Raw genomic sequence first — 15,600 nt, 5'->3', positions numbered from 1 at the left:
CATCGATGATTTTGCAAGCATTTAGTAGGAGCCCATGAATACGTTAAAATAACTTGCAAAAATGTTGAAAAAATTGCTTCTTCTTAAAAATTACCTTAATGAGCTTTAAATATGCAAGTTTAAAGTTTGACATCAAGTTAGTAGTGAATAGGGCTGAAAGATGACCATTCGATAGGAAGGGCGCATTCGATATAGCTAATACACTCGATAGTTTGCAGCCCAGCTGTTTGTATTTGCCGTGTTGCTTGTTGCAAGCACCAAAGCTTTGGAAGGCTTAGCTTTAAGGTACGGCCACTTCACCCTCAAATCGCTACCTGCTCTTCAGTTTGTATCTTTCTTGCAAGTTTTTATCAGACTTTCGTGCAATATACACGTAGCACCGCTGTCCGGAGACCGTCGCGTATACATACACAGCGCTAATAGCCAAACAGAAGCCATTGAATTATGTGTTAAAGTGAATGAAATAAGGTTTAACGGCATACGTACATAGAACATACAAATAGATTTCGCACTATTTCGGCCAGAAAAGTTAAATTTTTGAATCAATAAAACAGTGTGTGTGTTCGAGCACGCCCGCACCTAACGCGCAGCATCCGTCCATCAGCCCCAAATCTGCAGCAGAGGCCGCATTGCATCTGGAAACTGGAACGCGGCACAAGCAATCCAATACAAGATACCTTCCCGACCGTATTGTTGAATATTATTGCGGTAAGTTTTATGCTTTTCTTGGGTCTTTGTGTCTCTTGCCCACCGTCTTCGCGCTTTCGTGCCGCAGCCGTGTGCTGTGTGCTCAGTGAACACATACATAAATAGGGCATTAATTTTACGTCATGCACGTTGGAATCATTACCGCTACATGGATGGCCCCAGAGCTGGTGCGTTAGTCATTTGCATTGAAAAAGATACATACATATCTTTCGGACACGATGCGTCATTAGTGCCACAGGGCGACACGTTTAAGCCTGGCTTGCTTGCACCTCTCGTTTTCCCTCTTATGGATGGTGATCTCATCTCTTCTTGCTTCCGCTTTGCTGCTGGCACTCTTCCAGCTGCCTCTGAGGCTGGGCTGTTCTGCCGAACAATTGCATGGATGGCCTTAATTCACGCCTTTGTGTGGGTCTCTCAGCCAAACGGCAGCCGCGTCGCACCTAATATGGTCTACCATTCAGCTTAAAGCGTTTCCCGCCGCCAATTAAGCACGATGACGTTGACCCTCAAACTAATGCCGACAGGTACGCCTCGGCTCCATTCTTGGCATAGGGCACCCACGCCTCTACTTTGATTTTGTTTTTGCTCGACAAGTGTCGATTACAACTTCATTTAATTGCTTTAGAAGGCCTAAAGTTGGTTAACCATTACCGTTTTAATTGGTTTTGTTAATGCAACCTTCGGAAAGACATTACAAATCGAAAGTAAAACTGACTGTTAGTTACCTGGATGGTCTTTTTTTTCATAGCTAACTACAAATCTACTAAAAACAAGGCAGTAAAATATAAACTTTCTTTTTAAACGCACTAGTAATCGCACAGGCATAGATATATAATTTCAGAGCAAACACTCTGTGGCTTTACAGAAACTACAAATGCATTAACAGCATTTCCATATTTTCATATAAATAATTTATTATTTTATGCTGCGTCATGAACTCATATGCCTTCGAACCACTGTAAAAAAGCATTGCATTCACAACTGGAATGTGGCACCCTGTATATGTTAACATATTATGGCACTCCATTTACAGGGCTCTGTTATCCGTGAACTGTTCACCCATAACAGAATTGCTTCGTGCCGTTTTTCATTTTCCATAATTTTACTATCGCCTTTATTGTTTTAGCAATTCACTACAAACTAGTAGATATATGTATATATCGTATTTTACATGCATACACACTTAGACACAGACCTGGACAACAACATTCACTATGAACTATAACACGTTGATTTTTTGAAATACTAAATTCGCCGCCCCGCTGTTCGCCAGCTCCATTACGCCACTGCTCCATCACTGGTCGCCCATCAGCTGTTCAAAGTCGGTTACGTAATACTGGGCCCGTCTGTAGACTTCGGGCCGCACCACGTTGCCGCCAAAGCCGATAAAGTAGTTGGCTGGAGGCACTGCCTCCAGATCGGTGGCTCCATCGCCGAGCATTGTGATGAGGGCGTCGGCGGCATGCTGCTGCTTGATCATGGCGACGGCCTCCGCCTTTCCGCCGGAGCGGGAGGTGGGCTGTGTGATGTCGAAGCTGTCGTAGGCGCCTTGGTAGTCGAACAGCATTTTGTTGGCATACACGTGCGAGAGGGGGATGCCAAGCTCTGTGGCCACGGGGGCAATCAAGCAGTCGAATCCTCCGGATATGAGGTACACCTGCTTGCCGTCAGCCTTCAACTGTGCCACAAAGCGCTTCACGTTCTTGCTGAGGGTGCTGGGCCGCTCGCGGATAAAGTCCACCACTTGCTGCTGGCTGGGTCGAATGATGTTAAGTCGTATCTTGAGGGCATCCTGGAAGGTCATGGCACCGCCCATGGCCTCCTTGGTGACACGTGCCACCTCGGTGCCCTTGCCACAGTATTCGGCCAGCTCGTCGATGCCCTCCTCGCATATAACGGTGGAGTCGACGTCGAAGCAGACGATCTGTGACTGCTGGATGACCTTGGCGGCCAGCTGGGGCTGCTTGGGCGGCACTATGGCTGGAGTAACCGTATTCTTGGCACCTCCATTGCTGGTGATGCTCAACTGCTTGGCCAACAGAGCTGCATTACTACCGCAGCCGTTGGAGGTGGGGGCCGGACGCGCCATGCTCAACACTGAACCGCTCATCTTAAGGAATGCAAATGACTTGGACACAATTTTGTTTGACGTAAAAGCTTTGCGTTACACCCTGTGTTTGGTCTCCAAAATTTTCCGTTGCTTCTTTTTGTGTATCTCTTGTGCTTTTTTTGCACACGCGCTTTACACTCTTCTTCTTCTAAGGCTGCTTTGCTGCTCAGCTGTTTTTTTGTTTGATAAGGTTTGCCCACAGACAATCCAGAGTAATGTAATAATTGAATAGTTTTAGAGGAACTCGCACTCGAACTGCTCACTTTGACTGAATTTTTACAAGTGAATACTGGTGTCCATCGCCCTTTTAAGAAAACTCGCTTGATACAAACACAGGCATACCAAACATATGCACATGTGTACGTACATGCATAGCTGCCTCTCCTCTCTGTGTCTCTCACGAATTTTCAGACGCTGACCAGCGCGCGATCGTACGATAACAGCCAATTACAAGTGCCTCTCTCTGTCTCGTTCAGTGTGTCTGGTTTCTGTGTGAATTTGTGCGGTGTGCTAGTGAGAGACAGCCTTACGTCTGCACCGTTACGTTCACAATTGTTTTTCCTTGCACTCTTATCCGATGGTAATGCCACACCGACTGGGCAGTCACCTCCTTCGAGTTTTCACTGAAAAGAGTGTTGCAGCAACGACGTTTCCCGAATCGAGTGAAACTTTGCCCCCACCACGTGCTGGCTCCATGCGAGTGGAAGCGGGATGGCCATGTCTGGTTATCAGCAAACATAAACAAAAGAAATAATTATATATTCGGAACTGTCGTTAAACCCTCGGCGGCACTCGATTGCTTAGGAGAACCGACTAGAACTGGTTTCTTAGAGCACGCTTATCATTTAGCACCATTACCATTTAGCACTGGGCTGATTACGGGCAGTGGATAGAGGGGGCTGGGTTTGGCGACTGGTCAAGCATCGGAAGAGGAGCACCTTAATCACTTGTTTTCCCCGACACTCTGCTTATCAGTGTGCAGCGTATTCGATTGTCTGCTAGATCTGATCAGAATTCAATACTTTCTTTTTTGCATTAATCATTGATGTGGAAAATAACCGAAATCCACACGGATTATCGCTTATGTAAGCTTCGGGTATTTTTAAACCTTTGGGGGTATTATATTTAGCTAGAGCTTATAGTCTGATCTGAATCTGATGAAATTCTGTGCTGGCGTTGCATCGCCTTACGTTACAAGAAAACGTAAGCCCAGCTCCCTCTCTTCTGGATTGCTCTCGTTCTGTCGCAGCCTGCCATAGCCTCTCCAGCAATTAGATAAAAGGCGCGTGTAAGCAACAACAACAACAGCAGAAGCAGCAAAAGCATTGCCAGCAACAAATGCAATTGCATTTGCTGCGGTTACAGCTTTTCGTTGCTGTGTGTTTTTCTGTTGTAGAATAACAAGTTGTTTTGACTGTTGGGCCGCTTGATCGTGTGGTAAACAACAAAACAACAGGCTGCCTTACCGCAAAAGTATTTCATTGCCAAACTCTTTATAGAGGCATGGGCAAGCGCCTACCGATAAACTATTCATTGCGTGTGCTGCGTGCATCTGCAGCTGCAGTCTTAGGCTTGTTTCAAGCGCTTCCCGGCCAGCGGTTTCCACTGAACCGCTCCAAAAACACATGATGATTATAAGTATACCCTTGCAGAAGACATTTTGTATTTGGCCAGATGTTTGCAAACAGGGAAAGATGCATTGACGTCCTAGGAGATGGCCGTAGGTTTGTCCGTTTCTAGGAACAGTATCCCTTAAATAGGCATTGCACTTGTAAGAGCCGCCATGATGGGATCGTGTGTCTGTACCTGTAGCTATCGAGGATCGCAGAAACGATTGGTTGAAATAATAAGTGACTGTTCGAAAAACTTCTTTGTTCTTAAAGATAATCCAAACCAACCTCAGAAGTTGTAGTTTTGTGGGTTCGTTTGACCAATGAATATATAAATCGGATATACCAGATTTTATACAGCTTAGAGCCCCAAAGATAACCATGGCTTCCTAGCTTTTAATTGGCATTGCCTTGAGCAACAGAGAACTACATATGAAAACCTTAGCCTAGGCAGCACCTGTACCGTGTACACCTGTGTTTGGAAACAGCACCTGACATTTTTGTTGTTGGGCGTTTTCGAGTTTTTCCTTGCCTTGGCAACTTGTTTGACGGTTTCTCTTTTCGGTGCTGGGCTGCCTTTGGTTTACAGTTATCGATTGACCTTGTTGCTGCATATATTTCGAGCCTAGTCCATTTATATTTTACTATTTGCCTTCCCGGGTACTTAGAGGACATACGCCTGTATACATAAAGGTAGGCTCGAGCCTGGGACAGGCTAATTTATTATGCCCATTGACCAATGGCCGACACACACGGAGCGTTTGACGTGATAATGCCGCCAATTTACCGAAATTTCTATTTCTATTTTGAGGCAGGACGGCTTTGGTAAGGAAGTTGACAGCCTGTCTGTAAGTGAGCACACACACCCACATAAATATGTATGTACATATGCATCCTACAGAGCTGCCTCGTCATGGCCTCGCATAATGACAGTTTGTGGGATTATTTTTTTGCAAACAGCTGATGGCCAGGGGAATCTATACCTCCAGACTGAGGGCCGGGCCGGGAATGTGCTTGTAATTGAAGTATTCGTTTTCATCACCAACTGAGCTAATCGGAAATGTCTTTATAGTATTAATTAGCGTGGAAATATGATCGTCTGGCCCTTTCTCGATTGATTTGTTTTGCTGTTGTGCAGTTGGCAACGCTTTGTTTCCAACGGTGGTTTTTGTTGTTCTTGCTGTTTGGGTTCCTCCTGTCGTCGCCTGCTGATTAACTGTTAAATTGAATGAACACTCCTCCCCATGCGCTTTCTGTCTCCCGCTCACTCGTTCCCCCCGTTGCGCTCTTCTAACTATGTAGCATGTTGTTTACAGCTGCATGCGATTTTAATTCTTTTGATTGCTCTCTCACGCTCACTTACACACACCCATACTGCTGCGCTAGTATGTGTGAGAGAGACAAGTTCACTTGACACATTTACAAGTGGTGCTAAAGGGGGAGCGAGAAGTGCAGCTTCGCTCCTTTTGTAATGCGTGGTTTCCTTTCTTTTTTGCTTTTGCTGTTTCTTATTTTTGTTTTGCATCGTTTGGCGTATAAACAGTTACAAAGCGAGCTTTCTGTATGCAACGTCAACGGTTGAGCACAACAAATAAACAACAATTACACCAGAAGAGAGAGAGAAGAAAATGCCATACGCCGAAGCGTTTGATACCCTTGCAGATGCATCTGTACCATTGCATCTACATGCATATCCACATATTTGCATACACATCTGATATACGTAATAAACTGATTTGGACAATATATGGCTGGATGCAGTCGAATCAACTCGCACAAGAATGATTTTGGAAAAAAAGCCTAGTTATGTTCTTCCCTGTCGGATCACACTAACCACCATGTATACCCTCGTCAAGGGTATTTAAAGTATTCCCCTTTGCTGGGGGCCAAGCACATGTGCATACAACCTTACATTTGCATTAATGTGGTCGTATGCCTATGTGTGTGTACGAAAAGGAAAACACGTCATCTGCAGCTATCGCACTTTGTAATTCGAGCAGCAACGTCAGCGGCCACTGCGACAGCGACAGAACGACTCTCAGAGCTGCTTCTTCCCTTCCGCTCCGACTCGTTCCATACAAATAGTAACCATCAACAATGGAAAAAGTTTTGTGCCCCGCCCCCGTCAAATGTAATTACAAAAGCTCCGTTATTGTTGCTTTGCTCTCTGACAGCGTCGACGGCAGCAGTTCGTTGCACTCGAAAATTAAGAATAGCAAAAGCATGCAAAAGGGTAACGTAACGCTTTGTCCTGTTAGGATCCACACCCCCTGGGGATCCCATAGGATACGATACACTAACGCAACAGTTTCGATTGTAATCCCAGGCCCTGATTTGGGTCAACCGCGAGTTGGCAACGCAATAAAATGCAAAAGGTAAATACATAAATGGAATGGGAGTGCATGGCTCCTACAAAAACTAAAGCGTTGGGCTGTGCCCAACCTGCAATCTGTAACCAACACTTCTGTAGTGCTTTACTCTCATCTGCTGAATAATTATATAAAAAGCAGCAACAGTGATTGGATAAATCGCATGTCCAACGACTAATTCCCACAATGTCCGCACCCAGCCCCAGTAATAGAGAATGCCGAACCCAACCTGATAATCAAATTGATTGCGAATTGCTCCCGCAACGCTCCATTAAATCCAAATTTCTCGATTGCCATTGCAGGAGAAGACACTCCGACAGACGCCCCAAAAAGAGAACAGCCCCGAGCCACATTTGTAGGCCAGAGTAAACCGGAGAAGCAACAGCTACAGCAACAGCTACAGAATGGTCGATTTCCGATTCGATATTAGGCCACTGTTTCCGGAGGCGATTGTCAGGGTGACGTCAAACCTACTGCCGCACACCTTTCGCGGCGACCGGCGCCAGTGCCTGTAAGTATTGAAACTGAATGAGGAATTGGATATCGGATAGAATCTCGCCCAGAAACTGGACACTAACCTTTACGTTTCCCAGGGATGCCACCTCGAAGATGTCGGAGATAATCGACCGTCTGGGTCAGCTGTCGGCCACGTCGCAGGGCCTGTCCAAGCCGGTGACTACGGCCCAGCGTCTGCGGATGTCCGAGAACCAGACCATCTATCTGCTGGCTGATACAGAGGCAGGACACAAGTAAGACACCAACAGCATTTGCTTGCCGAACGATTCAAAATGAATATGACTTGTTTTAGTGGAGCTGTGACTGGGCTGCTCAAGGTGGGCAATAAGGATCTGTATCTGTTCGACGAGACCGGCCAGACGCGTAAGGTGGAGAGAGCTCCATCTATTCTGGACTTTTATGTGCACGAGTCCCGTCAGCGCGCTGGACTGGGCAAGCGGTTATTCGAGACCATGCTGAGGGAGGAGAACTGGACCCCGTTGAAGTGCTCGGTGGACAGGCCATCGGAGAAGCTGTTGGCCTTCTTCGGCAAGCATTACGGCCTGGTGCGCACCATTCCGCAGTCCAATAACTTTGTGCTGTACGAGGGATACTTCAATGAATCCAACTCCTCGAATGGTCATGCCCACGAGCAGTCTCCGCAGGAGACCAAGAACGGGCTGCACATTACAAACAGGTGAGTCCCTGGGGGCGTGACCGGGACCGCGACTGCGACCGGTATCGGTGCCAAGACTGGGCCTGGCCTGGCGCATTTCGTGGCAATTAAGGCGTTGCTTTCGCTGCAGGAAACATTTCACTTTCAGTTGGCCATTTCTTTGGCCCCATTTGCATATCGTTTGCGAATGGGACCGTTGTCGTGGCCAACATTTGTTTCTTTCTTTGATTGTTTGTTTGTTTGTCCAAAGAAGCCCCCCCGTGCCGACCTGATCGATATCTGAATGAAATCCAATTAATCCTTAGATAAGAACTGACGGTGGCCTGTTGCTTTAAGCTTTTGCTTTCAATGCCTTAAACTAAACTAACTCTTTCTTTCTCTCTCGCCATCCACATGTTGCGCTAACCATTGATAACCAACCATGATCATAATCATCAACGAACAAACCAACATATGAACACACAGTCCTAACACACAACTTTTTGGTGCTACTTACTTGGGCGAGGATGTCAATCACAGGCGACGCGGTTCCCAGCAGCAGAAGCAGAACTCATCGAATGTGCTGCTACAGCAAATAACACAGATCTCACCCAACGGACGGTATGGCGCCCGGCATCCCACCTGCACCATGGCAGAGGTACTAACAGACAAGTGGATAAGCGGTGGGGTTTCACCACGAAAAAAAAAAGGACCCGACCCAAAGGGCTTCTAAATAATAATTATAGTTAATGTTTTCTGTGTTGCAAAATTATTTGTGGAAAATAATGCCACTGTTCTCAGAACCTCAGTAGGCCTTTTCCCCCCGGGTTCAAATTCCATTACTTCGTGTGTGTCATTTGAAGAGCTCTCGAAAAAGTTCAGTTAAAATTTGTACTCGAACCCAAACGGATCTGTTTCCCAATTCCCAGTGTAGAAAATACTTTTTACTAGTAATATTTTCTTTTTTGTTTTGTTTTTGTGCTACATTTAAAATATTTTCAACTCGAAGAACCAAGCCGAGTCTCATCGCGATTTGTGTCAAGTGTTTCGTGCTGATTAGTCGTTTCTAGTGTTGAAAATTATGGACGCGAAACGTGGTAATAATGCCCCTGCCACACGCCATGGCTTTCACGCATCCCGTACTAGTGTTGCCGTAAGTTGAACGTTGCTCAACCTCAACCATCTTCCACTGATGAGGGTTACCTGGCTTTTTGCAGTCACGCCATGGCCAGCAGTCCGCAGCTGCAGTGGTTCAAGGAGCCACCATGTCACGCAAACATATGAGCGAGGCCAGCCTGACGCCTAGCCAGACCAAGCGGGATACAGAGAATGTAAGCCTACTTACTCGTGTTGTGCCTTCGAGCTGACTCTTCCTCCTGCAGCCTCGCAAGAGTCCGTTGGATGCTCTGAGTCGTGCCGGCACAGCTCGCCAGCAGGATCCCTTCCAACGTCGCTCGGGTCTACAGGATGTGGACGATGCCTTCTTGGCCACGAATGCATTTGCCCGACCATCGCGAGTTCGCCACTCTGGATTAGATGGTGGCGCTGCCCTTCCACCAGCAGGAACTGCTGCAGTGGCACCCATTCGCATGTCTAGCGGACAGGAGCAGTCTTCGCAGCCAGCCGCTCCCACACAGGAGCAGCAGCAGATGCCACCGCCTCAGCAACAGTCGCCGCCGGTGGCTGCTGTGCCCTCTCAGCAGCAGTTTATTCAACAACCAGCCGCTGGCCAGCCCACTCGCCACGATCCCTACCCCACTGGACGGGCCCATGTCCACCATAATCAGCAACAGCAACAGCAGCAGGTTGCCTTTGATCAGCAGCAACATCAACAACAAATAGCCCAGCAGGATACCCAGTCCATGAGCCAATCGCAGCCACAGGGACAACAGCAGCCGCAGCAGCAGTCCCAAGGCTTCGTAAATATCACAAATATCCTCGCTAGCTTGCGCAGTGATTGAAGAGCTGTTCCCTTGCCTCCCACAGTCTAATCAGCCCAATGTCGGTGGAGGCGAACGTGCTGCAGCTGGCGGTTTCAGCAACGGAGGTCAACCGCAGCAGCAGGTTGGCGGCGGTGCTGCTCCGCCTCCCGAAGCCGAGTTGTGCACCACGTGCCCCAACTGCCAGACCACCATCTACTTGGTTCGCTCCGCCGAAATGGGAAACGGCGACAATGCCGCCCCAACTCAGTAGATAGATGCAAAGCATCAAAAGACCAAATTCCAGTACACCCCAAATTCCCATAGAATCAATCTATAACTTTGGAAAGAAAATATATTCCAGTAACGCCACGAAGGAGTAACCCAGTGTCGGGCCATGTCCTCTGGAAAAAATTCTTCGTAATCTAAATTTTCCTTGCAAGTGTTATTCGTGAGTGTCCTGAGAATGTTTATATTTATTTTTGTGAAATAAAAACCACCCCTGAGGGGGGTGAATGAGTGTTTGCCATGTGTCACGACTTTCACTGCCCCACAGAGTGGGTCATTCCTCCCTTAAGGAGAAAGTGGTGGTTGGATGACATGGAAAGTTGTGTGTTGGCTGCGTGCCAAGGCGCTGTTTTAGGGGCGACATTTGGCCCACTAAAGCCCCAAATATACGTTTTGTAGCCCAGATTTATATTAAGTCGTATGCTAAGCAGTTAATAAAGAAATTCCCTGGATTCGTACTACCACTGAAATGGGTCCTAATTAATACAAATTGCTAGATCTTATCCCTAGAAAATACTCCTTATATTTTCCCCATAAAAATGTTTCTAATTTTCCCCCGTTTTCCATTCCATAGATAATTTCTGGAATCTCGAAGTGCAGCACCAAAGTCGGTGGCGCCAGCAGTGGGGAGTCGAGCAGGTGAGGCACATTCCATCCATCCATCCAGATCATACAGAGCATTTTCTCCCAGTCCATTATCATTTCTCATTTTCGTTGTTCTGTGTTCGTCATTTGGGTTTGATTTCTTTCTTTTCGTTTTTGTCTTTCAGAATCAAATAGATAAAGCAAAACCACAAAAATTGCACACACACGGCTACAAAAAGAAATAATAGAAAATTCAAAAAGAAAAAGACATTTACATTTATAATCTAATACAGGAATTGTACAAAGCTTTGATTTTAGCCAATTATTTATATTTTCGCCTAGTTGATTTATATAAAGAGTTTACTTAATGTACCAGCAGAAGACGCTGCCTGTACTTGCCGCACCACCCCAAAAAGCCACAGCCACCACCATTCATCTAAATATACAAAAGATAATCTAATACCCACAATATCGGAACCGTCACATCACAAACAAACAAATACCTGACAATTGTGATCACAACATATCTATTTTTTAACATTTAACTACATTTACATTTATTTGTGGTAATTTATTCGTTATTTTTTTTTTACTTGAGCAATAAAACCAAGAATGTTCTCGAGCATGCTTCGAGTAACCAACCCAATATCCAACCATGAATTACTTAGAGAATCTTAGGAGTGCAAATCAGTTTGTTTAAACCCATTGTAACCCTCTCTCGACAGCGGCAATGGCGATGGCAACAACATCGCAGAGATGATGACCGCTCAAATGGATTTGCATCACCTTGAGGATGAGCAGCAGGCACACGGGCACATGAATACCAAACGAATGGACCTGCAGGAGGTGGCCGACCAGGAGGAGGCACACTTCATTCGGTTCGGGCTGCAACCTTCGATGGAGGAGCCTCAACCGCAGTTCGAACCAGAGCCTGAGCCAATTACACCACCTTCACCGCCCCCGAAGACCCACACGCCCACACCGCCATCGGTGCGTTCGCCGGAGGTGGCCGAGAGCATCATTGGCGAGAACCGCAGGCCAGCGGCCTTTCAGCTGAGCAAGCAGCACACCGGAATGAAGAATCGCTCCTTTGGCGTAGGCATGGCGGTGATGCCCAGCAGTAAGATGGAGTTCGACCAGGAGGAGCGCGAAGACTTCGGTGTGGTCAAGATAAATCGTCCGCCGGGACACGATGCCCACTCGCCGGGCCACGACAACACAGACGCCGTGTCCACTGTATCATCTGGCGGCGGGGGCGGTGGCGGTCACCTCACCAACGAGGGTTACAACGATCTCAAGTTCTATCACAACCGGTTGTGGTAAGAGAAGGGAAACCAGCAGCAATTGCATCTTTTGTACGTGGCATAATAAGCATAATCAAGCAGATTAAACCAACAATTTAGAGACTAAGCATGTACTACTTAACCAGGCCTAAGCAGACACAACCTACTACACAAACAAAAACCACAATCAGTCGGTTCCTGTACTTCAGTTCGATAATTTTGTTGTGAGCTTCTTCAGAGTTTTGTTGATTCGTTCATTTGTTACAAGCCTCGCACCCGGAACAGCAACGTATCCGTAATTTATAGCCTCACAATGTAATGTTAACAATAGCGAAATGTTTGTAGAATAATTCCCGTCAGCACTGAGCAGCATTAATTTAGAAATTAGTTCTTAATTTGTTTTAAACTCTTGATTCGGAGTAGCAGGTCATCATTCTGAACCATATTTAAAGGCTTAAATCTCAATTGGTGTCCAGTAACATAATCCAACCCAATATTTCTATCTTCCAATTGCAGCAAACGCGAATATTTCGAGCAACTCTATGGCGACTATATGCTATAATCACCAACACTACCACTATCACACCCCAAACATATAAAATCTAATCAACATTCCTCCATGAATATTTGTCTAAAACTTTAGTTAATAGCTCCGCCCCCCATATGCAATGGATACTTAGATTAAAGACTAACGAACATAAATACAAATAAAGCACAATTTTGTCGATTCTATTTGCCAAGTAGAGGGCCATTTCCGGCTTTCCATTTTATCTGCAAGACAATTATGTACGGATTACACACACGCATTTAATGGAAATCTACGGGCAGATCTGAGGTGCTGAAATATTTAAAGTAGAGCTATCGTTGGTGTTGCTTTGCTGGTGCTGCCGCTGCTAATCTAGTGTTGGACCTGGAATCCATCGGCCTGTCTTTACATGTAGATGAAGTTGAAACTGCAAAATGGAGAGAGTGTGTGGTTCAGTTAAAGAAAAGATTGTTCATGATTCATTCGCGGCATTCTTCTTACCGGCATAGGGCCTGCGGCAGCGATGAGATGATCGGTCCGTAGCCTTGCGAATTGTCGTATAGCTCGAAGAGGGGCGCCGCAACGAGCTTATAATTTTTGGGCACAGCAAATAGTGCTAGATTACAGAAAACGATAGAGACAGAATTTATGTATGTAGAGATATCATGGAGCATTGTAAATAACATCGTTTAAATGTACATATTAGCTAGATCGTTACAATCGGTTACAAAAAATTTACATAGTATAAAGAATCTATTGAGCTGCCACATGATATAAAATCTGATATATAAGAGACGTATGTATTATGTTTTACATTCATGGTTCGATTCGTTACACTCTAATTACTTTTATCCATCTGTTGGTCGGTCAGTGCTCTTGCTCTTGCCCAACGGTGATCTACCACTCTGATATTGAACATAATTATAAATGGTCTAAGCGAATTATTGGTGTCTTGTGCGCTGAAGCGGCAGCAGCCCGTTGTTCAGCGCACAAGCTATGAGCCGACAGAAGTATAACACAGTTTTTCATTCATTTGGTTATGGTTACATATAAACGAGTGCTTATATTAAGGAGCGACTTGCGCACAAATCCGTACAACATGCCGGATGTGGGCGCACGTTACAATGCTCTGCTGCTGCTGTTGCTGCCCTGCCTGCCCGTGACTCCCGACTAACTATTCGTAAACAGCCTTAAGACAAGAAGATCACATGACAATGACAATGACAGTTGACAATAGTAAGAATACTCGTAGAAGTAAAGAAATAATATCGTATGTATCGTAAGTATTTTGGGGAGAGGGGAAATACAGCTTACGCTTAGTCTCAAATGGATGTCGACATATTTACAAAATTAAGATAACAAGAACAATCATTGAGTTTTCGGATTTTGCGTGGGAACCAACAAAATATGCCAACACTGTTCTGAGCAAAAAAATACAAATTTTCTATGTTGTACAATGAATTCTAAAATCAAAACTAAGCCCGAAGGAATTCTGTTCTTTTTTTCTGATCTGTTTTTCTGTTTGCTCGTTTTGCCGATCTATGGCTATGGCACATGGCACTTTTGATAGTTGAGTTGGGTGGCACGACACACCAGCACGGCGCTAATGGAACGGCTCAGGGTACATCGTAACTGGCGTTCCTGTCCGTATCTAAACAGCATTGAAAAGATATGACATGAGGTTTGTTAGCGTATTCGGTTTTAGCAAACAGAAAAAAAACGATACAAGGATTATATAGTAGAAGATACATATAGAAATGGTTATTTCCATGGCATTTGTGCTCCTGGTGCATTTTTCTCGTCACTCAATATACCTACGCTGGGATGATTTTGACTTTTGGCGGAGCCAGAGCCAGCCAATTGGATATTTACCCTTTTCGTGGAGCTGAACAAGGAACAGCCGCTTGTGCTCCTTGGGCTTGGTGATGTGCGGTGGAATGTATGGATATTGTGGTGGCTCGAAATTGGGACGCCACCAATTTCCAATGGTGTCTTCGACAATCCACTCCTGTTTGACGCCGTCCTGACGACCCAGCGTCTACAAAAGAAAAAGGCCACCATAAGTATTACTTAGTCTGGGATGGACTACAGTAATCGGTGTTTTCCTACCTCGGAGAGTAGTCGCTTCAGACCATCGACCTCGTCCTCGCCAGCATTGAGCTCCCCGCCAGGCAATTTAAAGAATGTCGTGCCCAGCTGCAACAGCAGCACATGCGGCAGGCCATGTTCGTGGACGAGCAGCACTCCCTCCACGGAGCGGCGCATGCCAATACGATCGAATTCCTCGCGCATTCTCTGAAAACGTGATGGCACCGATGGATCCTTCTCAAACAGCGACTCCTTCGTGCCGAATGTGTAGTTAGTCAGGGGATATCTGTGCAGGGGAGAAGTTAATATCAATATATTCCGCTATGGCCACATCAAAGGGTTACTTACAGATTGACGGTGCGATTTATGGTCAGTGCCTGGTTGTTGGCAAATTTCTGCGTGCCATTATTATTGCTGCTGCTTCCGCGGAGCGGCCAGCCCGAGCCCGATTTGTTTGAGACTTGCGAGGACGCCATTTTGTTATACACACACCGCCAGTGAAGGAATTGGTGAAAAATACGATGATAGCACCGAAAACGAGGCTTCACGTTTGGGTAATAGTTCCCCAACAATTATACCAGAGTTTTGGTGCAAGGTATTGCTCTAATTTTGCAATTTTCCGTGGTTTTTACTTTTTCTAGCACTTTTTTTTATGTCCAGCGTTTTGCAAAAAAGAATTCACGCCGGCCGCGACAGTAACCTCAGAAATATACCAAAATATACCATCTCATTTTCAAAATATACCGAAAATTAACTTAACCCACTCAGCCGGAATCTGTTCATAAATTCTTCTCTTGGGATGCAAAAATATTCCTCTTTACATACAAAAACAAATAAATTCATTTCCTACAAAATATTCATGTTTCTAGCTGATAAAGTTAAATATACATAATATCAAAATGGTTAAAAATTATTTATGATACGATTTATTATTTGGAAAATATGCAGGTATATATTGGTTTAT

The 15,600-nt window shown here is 45.5% G+C and overlaps 4 protein-coding genes across 7 annotated transcripts; 2 read left to right on the top strand and 2 right to left on the bottom strand.

Annotated features, from left to right (window-relative positions):
• Positions 1-266: 266 nt before the first annotated feature.
• LOC117580022 (alpha-tubulin N-acetyltransferase 1) lies at positions 267-12,754 on the top strand. 3 transcript variants are annotated; one of them, XM_034266244.1, is made up of 7 exons: positions 269-708; positions 7,100-7,308; positions 7,391-7,546; positions 7,606-7,989; positions 8,434-8,605; positions 10,729-10,793; positions 11,465-12,754. In XM_034266244.1, the coding sequence occupies exons 2-7, from the start codon at positions 7,202-7,204 to the stop codon at positions 12,060-12,062; spliced, it is 1,482 nt and encodes a 493-aa protein (XP_034122135.1). In that variant the 5' UTR covers positions 269-708; positions 7,100-7,201; the 3' UTR covers positions 12,063-12,754. The 3 variants fall into 3 exon arrangements, with proteins under 3 accessions (XP_034122136.1, XP_034122135.1, XP_034122137.1); XM_034266246.1 differs by lacking the exon at positions 11,465-12,754 and adding an exon at positions 10,925-11,385 and having other exon boundaries at positions 279-708; XM_034266245.1 differs by lacking the exons at positions 8,434-8,605; positions 10,729-10,793 and having other exon boundaries at positions 267-708.
• On the bottom strand, positions 1,792-2,983 carry LOC117580030 (phosphoserine phosphatase). Its single transcript, XM_034266257.1, has 2 exons — positions 2,978-2,983; positions 1,792-2,855 (listed from the first exon to the last, which is right to left on the bottom strand). The coding sequence occupies exon 2, from the start codon at positions 2,816-2,818 to the stop codon at positions 2,003-2,005; it is 816 nt and encodes a 271-aa protein (XP_034122148.1). The 5' UTR covers positions 2,819-2,855; positions 2,978-2,983; the 3' UTR covers positions 1,792-2,002.
• On the top strand, positions 8,804-10,260 carry LOC117580028 (protein MLP1 homolog). Its single transcript, XM_034266254.1, has 4 exons — positions 8,804-9,100; positions 9,165-9,278; positions 9,330-9,866; positions 9,934-10,260. The coding sequence occupies exons 1-4, from the start codon at positions 9,029-9,031 to the stop codon at positions 10,138-10,140; spliced, it is 930 nt and encodes a 309-aa protein (XP_034122145.1). The 5' UTR covers positions 8,804-9,028; the 3' UTR covers positions 10,141-10,260.
• On the bottom strand, positions 12,750-15,327 carry LOC117580034 (cleavage and polyadenylation specificity factor subunit 5). 2 transcript variants are annotated; one of them, XM_034266262.1, is made up of 5 exons: positions 14,985-15,323; positions 14,658-14,922; positions 14,421-14,586; positions 13,050-13,164; positions 12,750-12,975 (listed from the first exon to the last, which is right to left on the bottom strand). In XM_034266262.1, the coding sequence occupies exons 1-5, from the start codon at positions 15,110-15,112 to the stop codon at positions 12,954-12,956; spliced, it is 696 nt and encodes a 231-aa protein (XP_034122153.1). In that variant the 5' UTR covers positions 15,113-15,323; the 3' UTR covers positions 12,750-12,953. The 2 variants fall into 2 exon arrangements, with proteins under 2 accessions (XP_034122153.1, XP_034122154.1); XM_034266263.1 differs by lacking the exons at positions 12,750-12,975; positions 13,050-13,164 and adding an exon at positions 13,197-14,199 and having other exon boundaries at positions 14,985-15,327.
• Between the last annotated feature and the right edge of the window lie 273 nt (positions 15,328-15,600).

The sequence above is a fragment of the Drosophila guanche genome, unplaced genomic scaffold (assembly GCF_900245975.1).
Source record: "Drosophila guanche unplaced genomic scaffold, DGUA_6, whole genome shotgun sequence".
Classification (NCBI taxonomy): Eukaryota; Metazoa; Arthropoda; class Insecta; order Diptera; family Drosophilidae; genus Drosophila; species Drosophila guanche.
The sequence above is the reverse complement of the archived record's forward strand: the minus strand, read 5'-3'. Positions and strand labels throughout refer to the sequence as shown.

Excerpts from the sequence above, each read along its gene's own strand:
- LOC117580030 (XM_034266257.1), bottom strand. The coding sequence starts at position 2,818 with ATGAGCGGTTCAGTGTTGAGCATGGCGCGTCCGGCCCCCACCTCCAAC.
- LOC117580022 (XM_034266244.1), top strand. The coding sequence starts at position 7,202 with ATGGTCGATTTCCGATTCGATATTAGGCCACTGTTTCCGGAGGCGATT. Across the intron at positions 7,309-7,390 it reads GGCGACCGGCGCCAGTGCCT|GGATGCCACCTCGAAGATGT; the intron begins GTAAGTATTGAA and ends TACGTTTCCCAG. Across the intron at positions 7,547-7,605 it reads GATACAGAGGCAGGACACAA|TGGAGCTGTGACTGGGCTGC; the intron begins GTAAGACACCAA and ends GACTTGTTTTAG.
- LOC117580028 (XM_034266254.1), top strand. The coding sequence starts at position 9,029 with ATGGACGCGAAACGTGGTAATAATGCCCCTGCCACACGCCATGGCTTT. Across the intron at positions 9,101-9,164 it reads CATCCCGTACTAGTGTTGCC|TCACGCCATGGCCAGCAGTC; the intron begins GTAAGTTGAACG and ends GGCTTTTTGCAG. Across the intron at positions 9,279-9,329 it reads CCAAGCGGGATACAGAGAAT|CCTCGCAAGAGTCCGTTGGA; the intron begins GTAAGCCTACTT and ends TTCCTCCTGCAG.
- LOC117580034 (XM_034266262.1), bottom strand. The coding sequence starts at position 15,112 with ATGGCGTCCTCGCAAGTCTCAAACAAATCGGGCTCGGGCTGGCCGCTC. Across the intron at positions 14,587-14,657 it reads TGAAGCGACTACTCTCCGAG|ACGCTGGGTCGTCAGGACGG; the intron begins GTAGGAAAACAC and ends TTTCTTTTGTAG. Across the intron at positions 12,976-13,049 it reads CTGCCGCAGGCCCTATGCCG|TTTCAACTTCATCTACATGT; the intron begins GTAAGAAGAATG and ends TCCATTTTGCAG.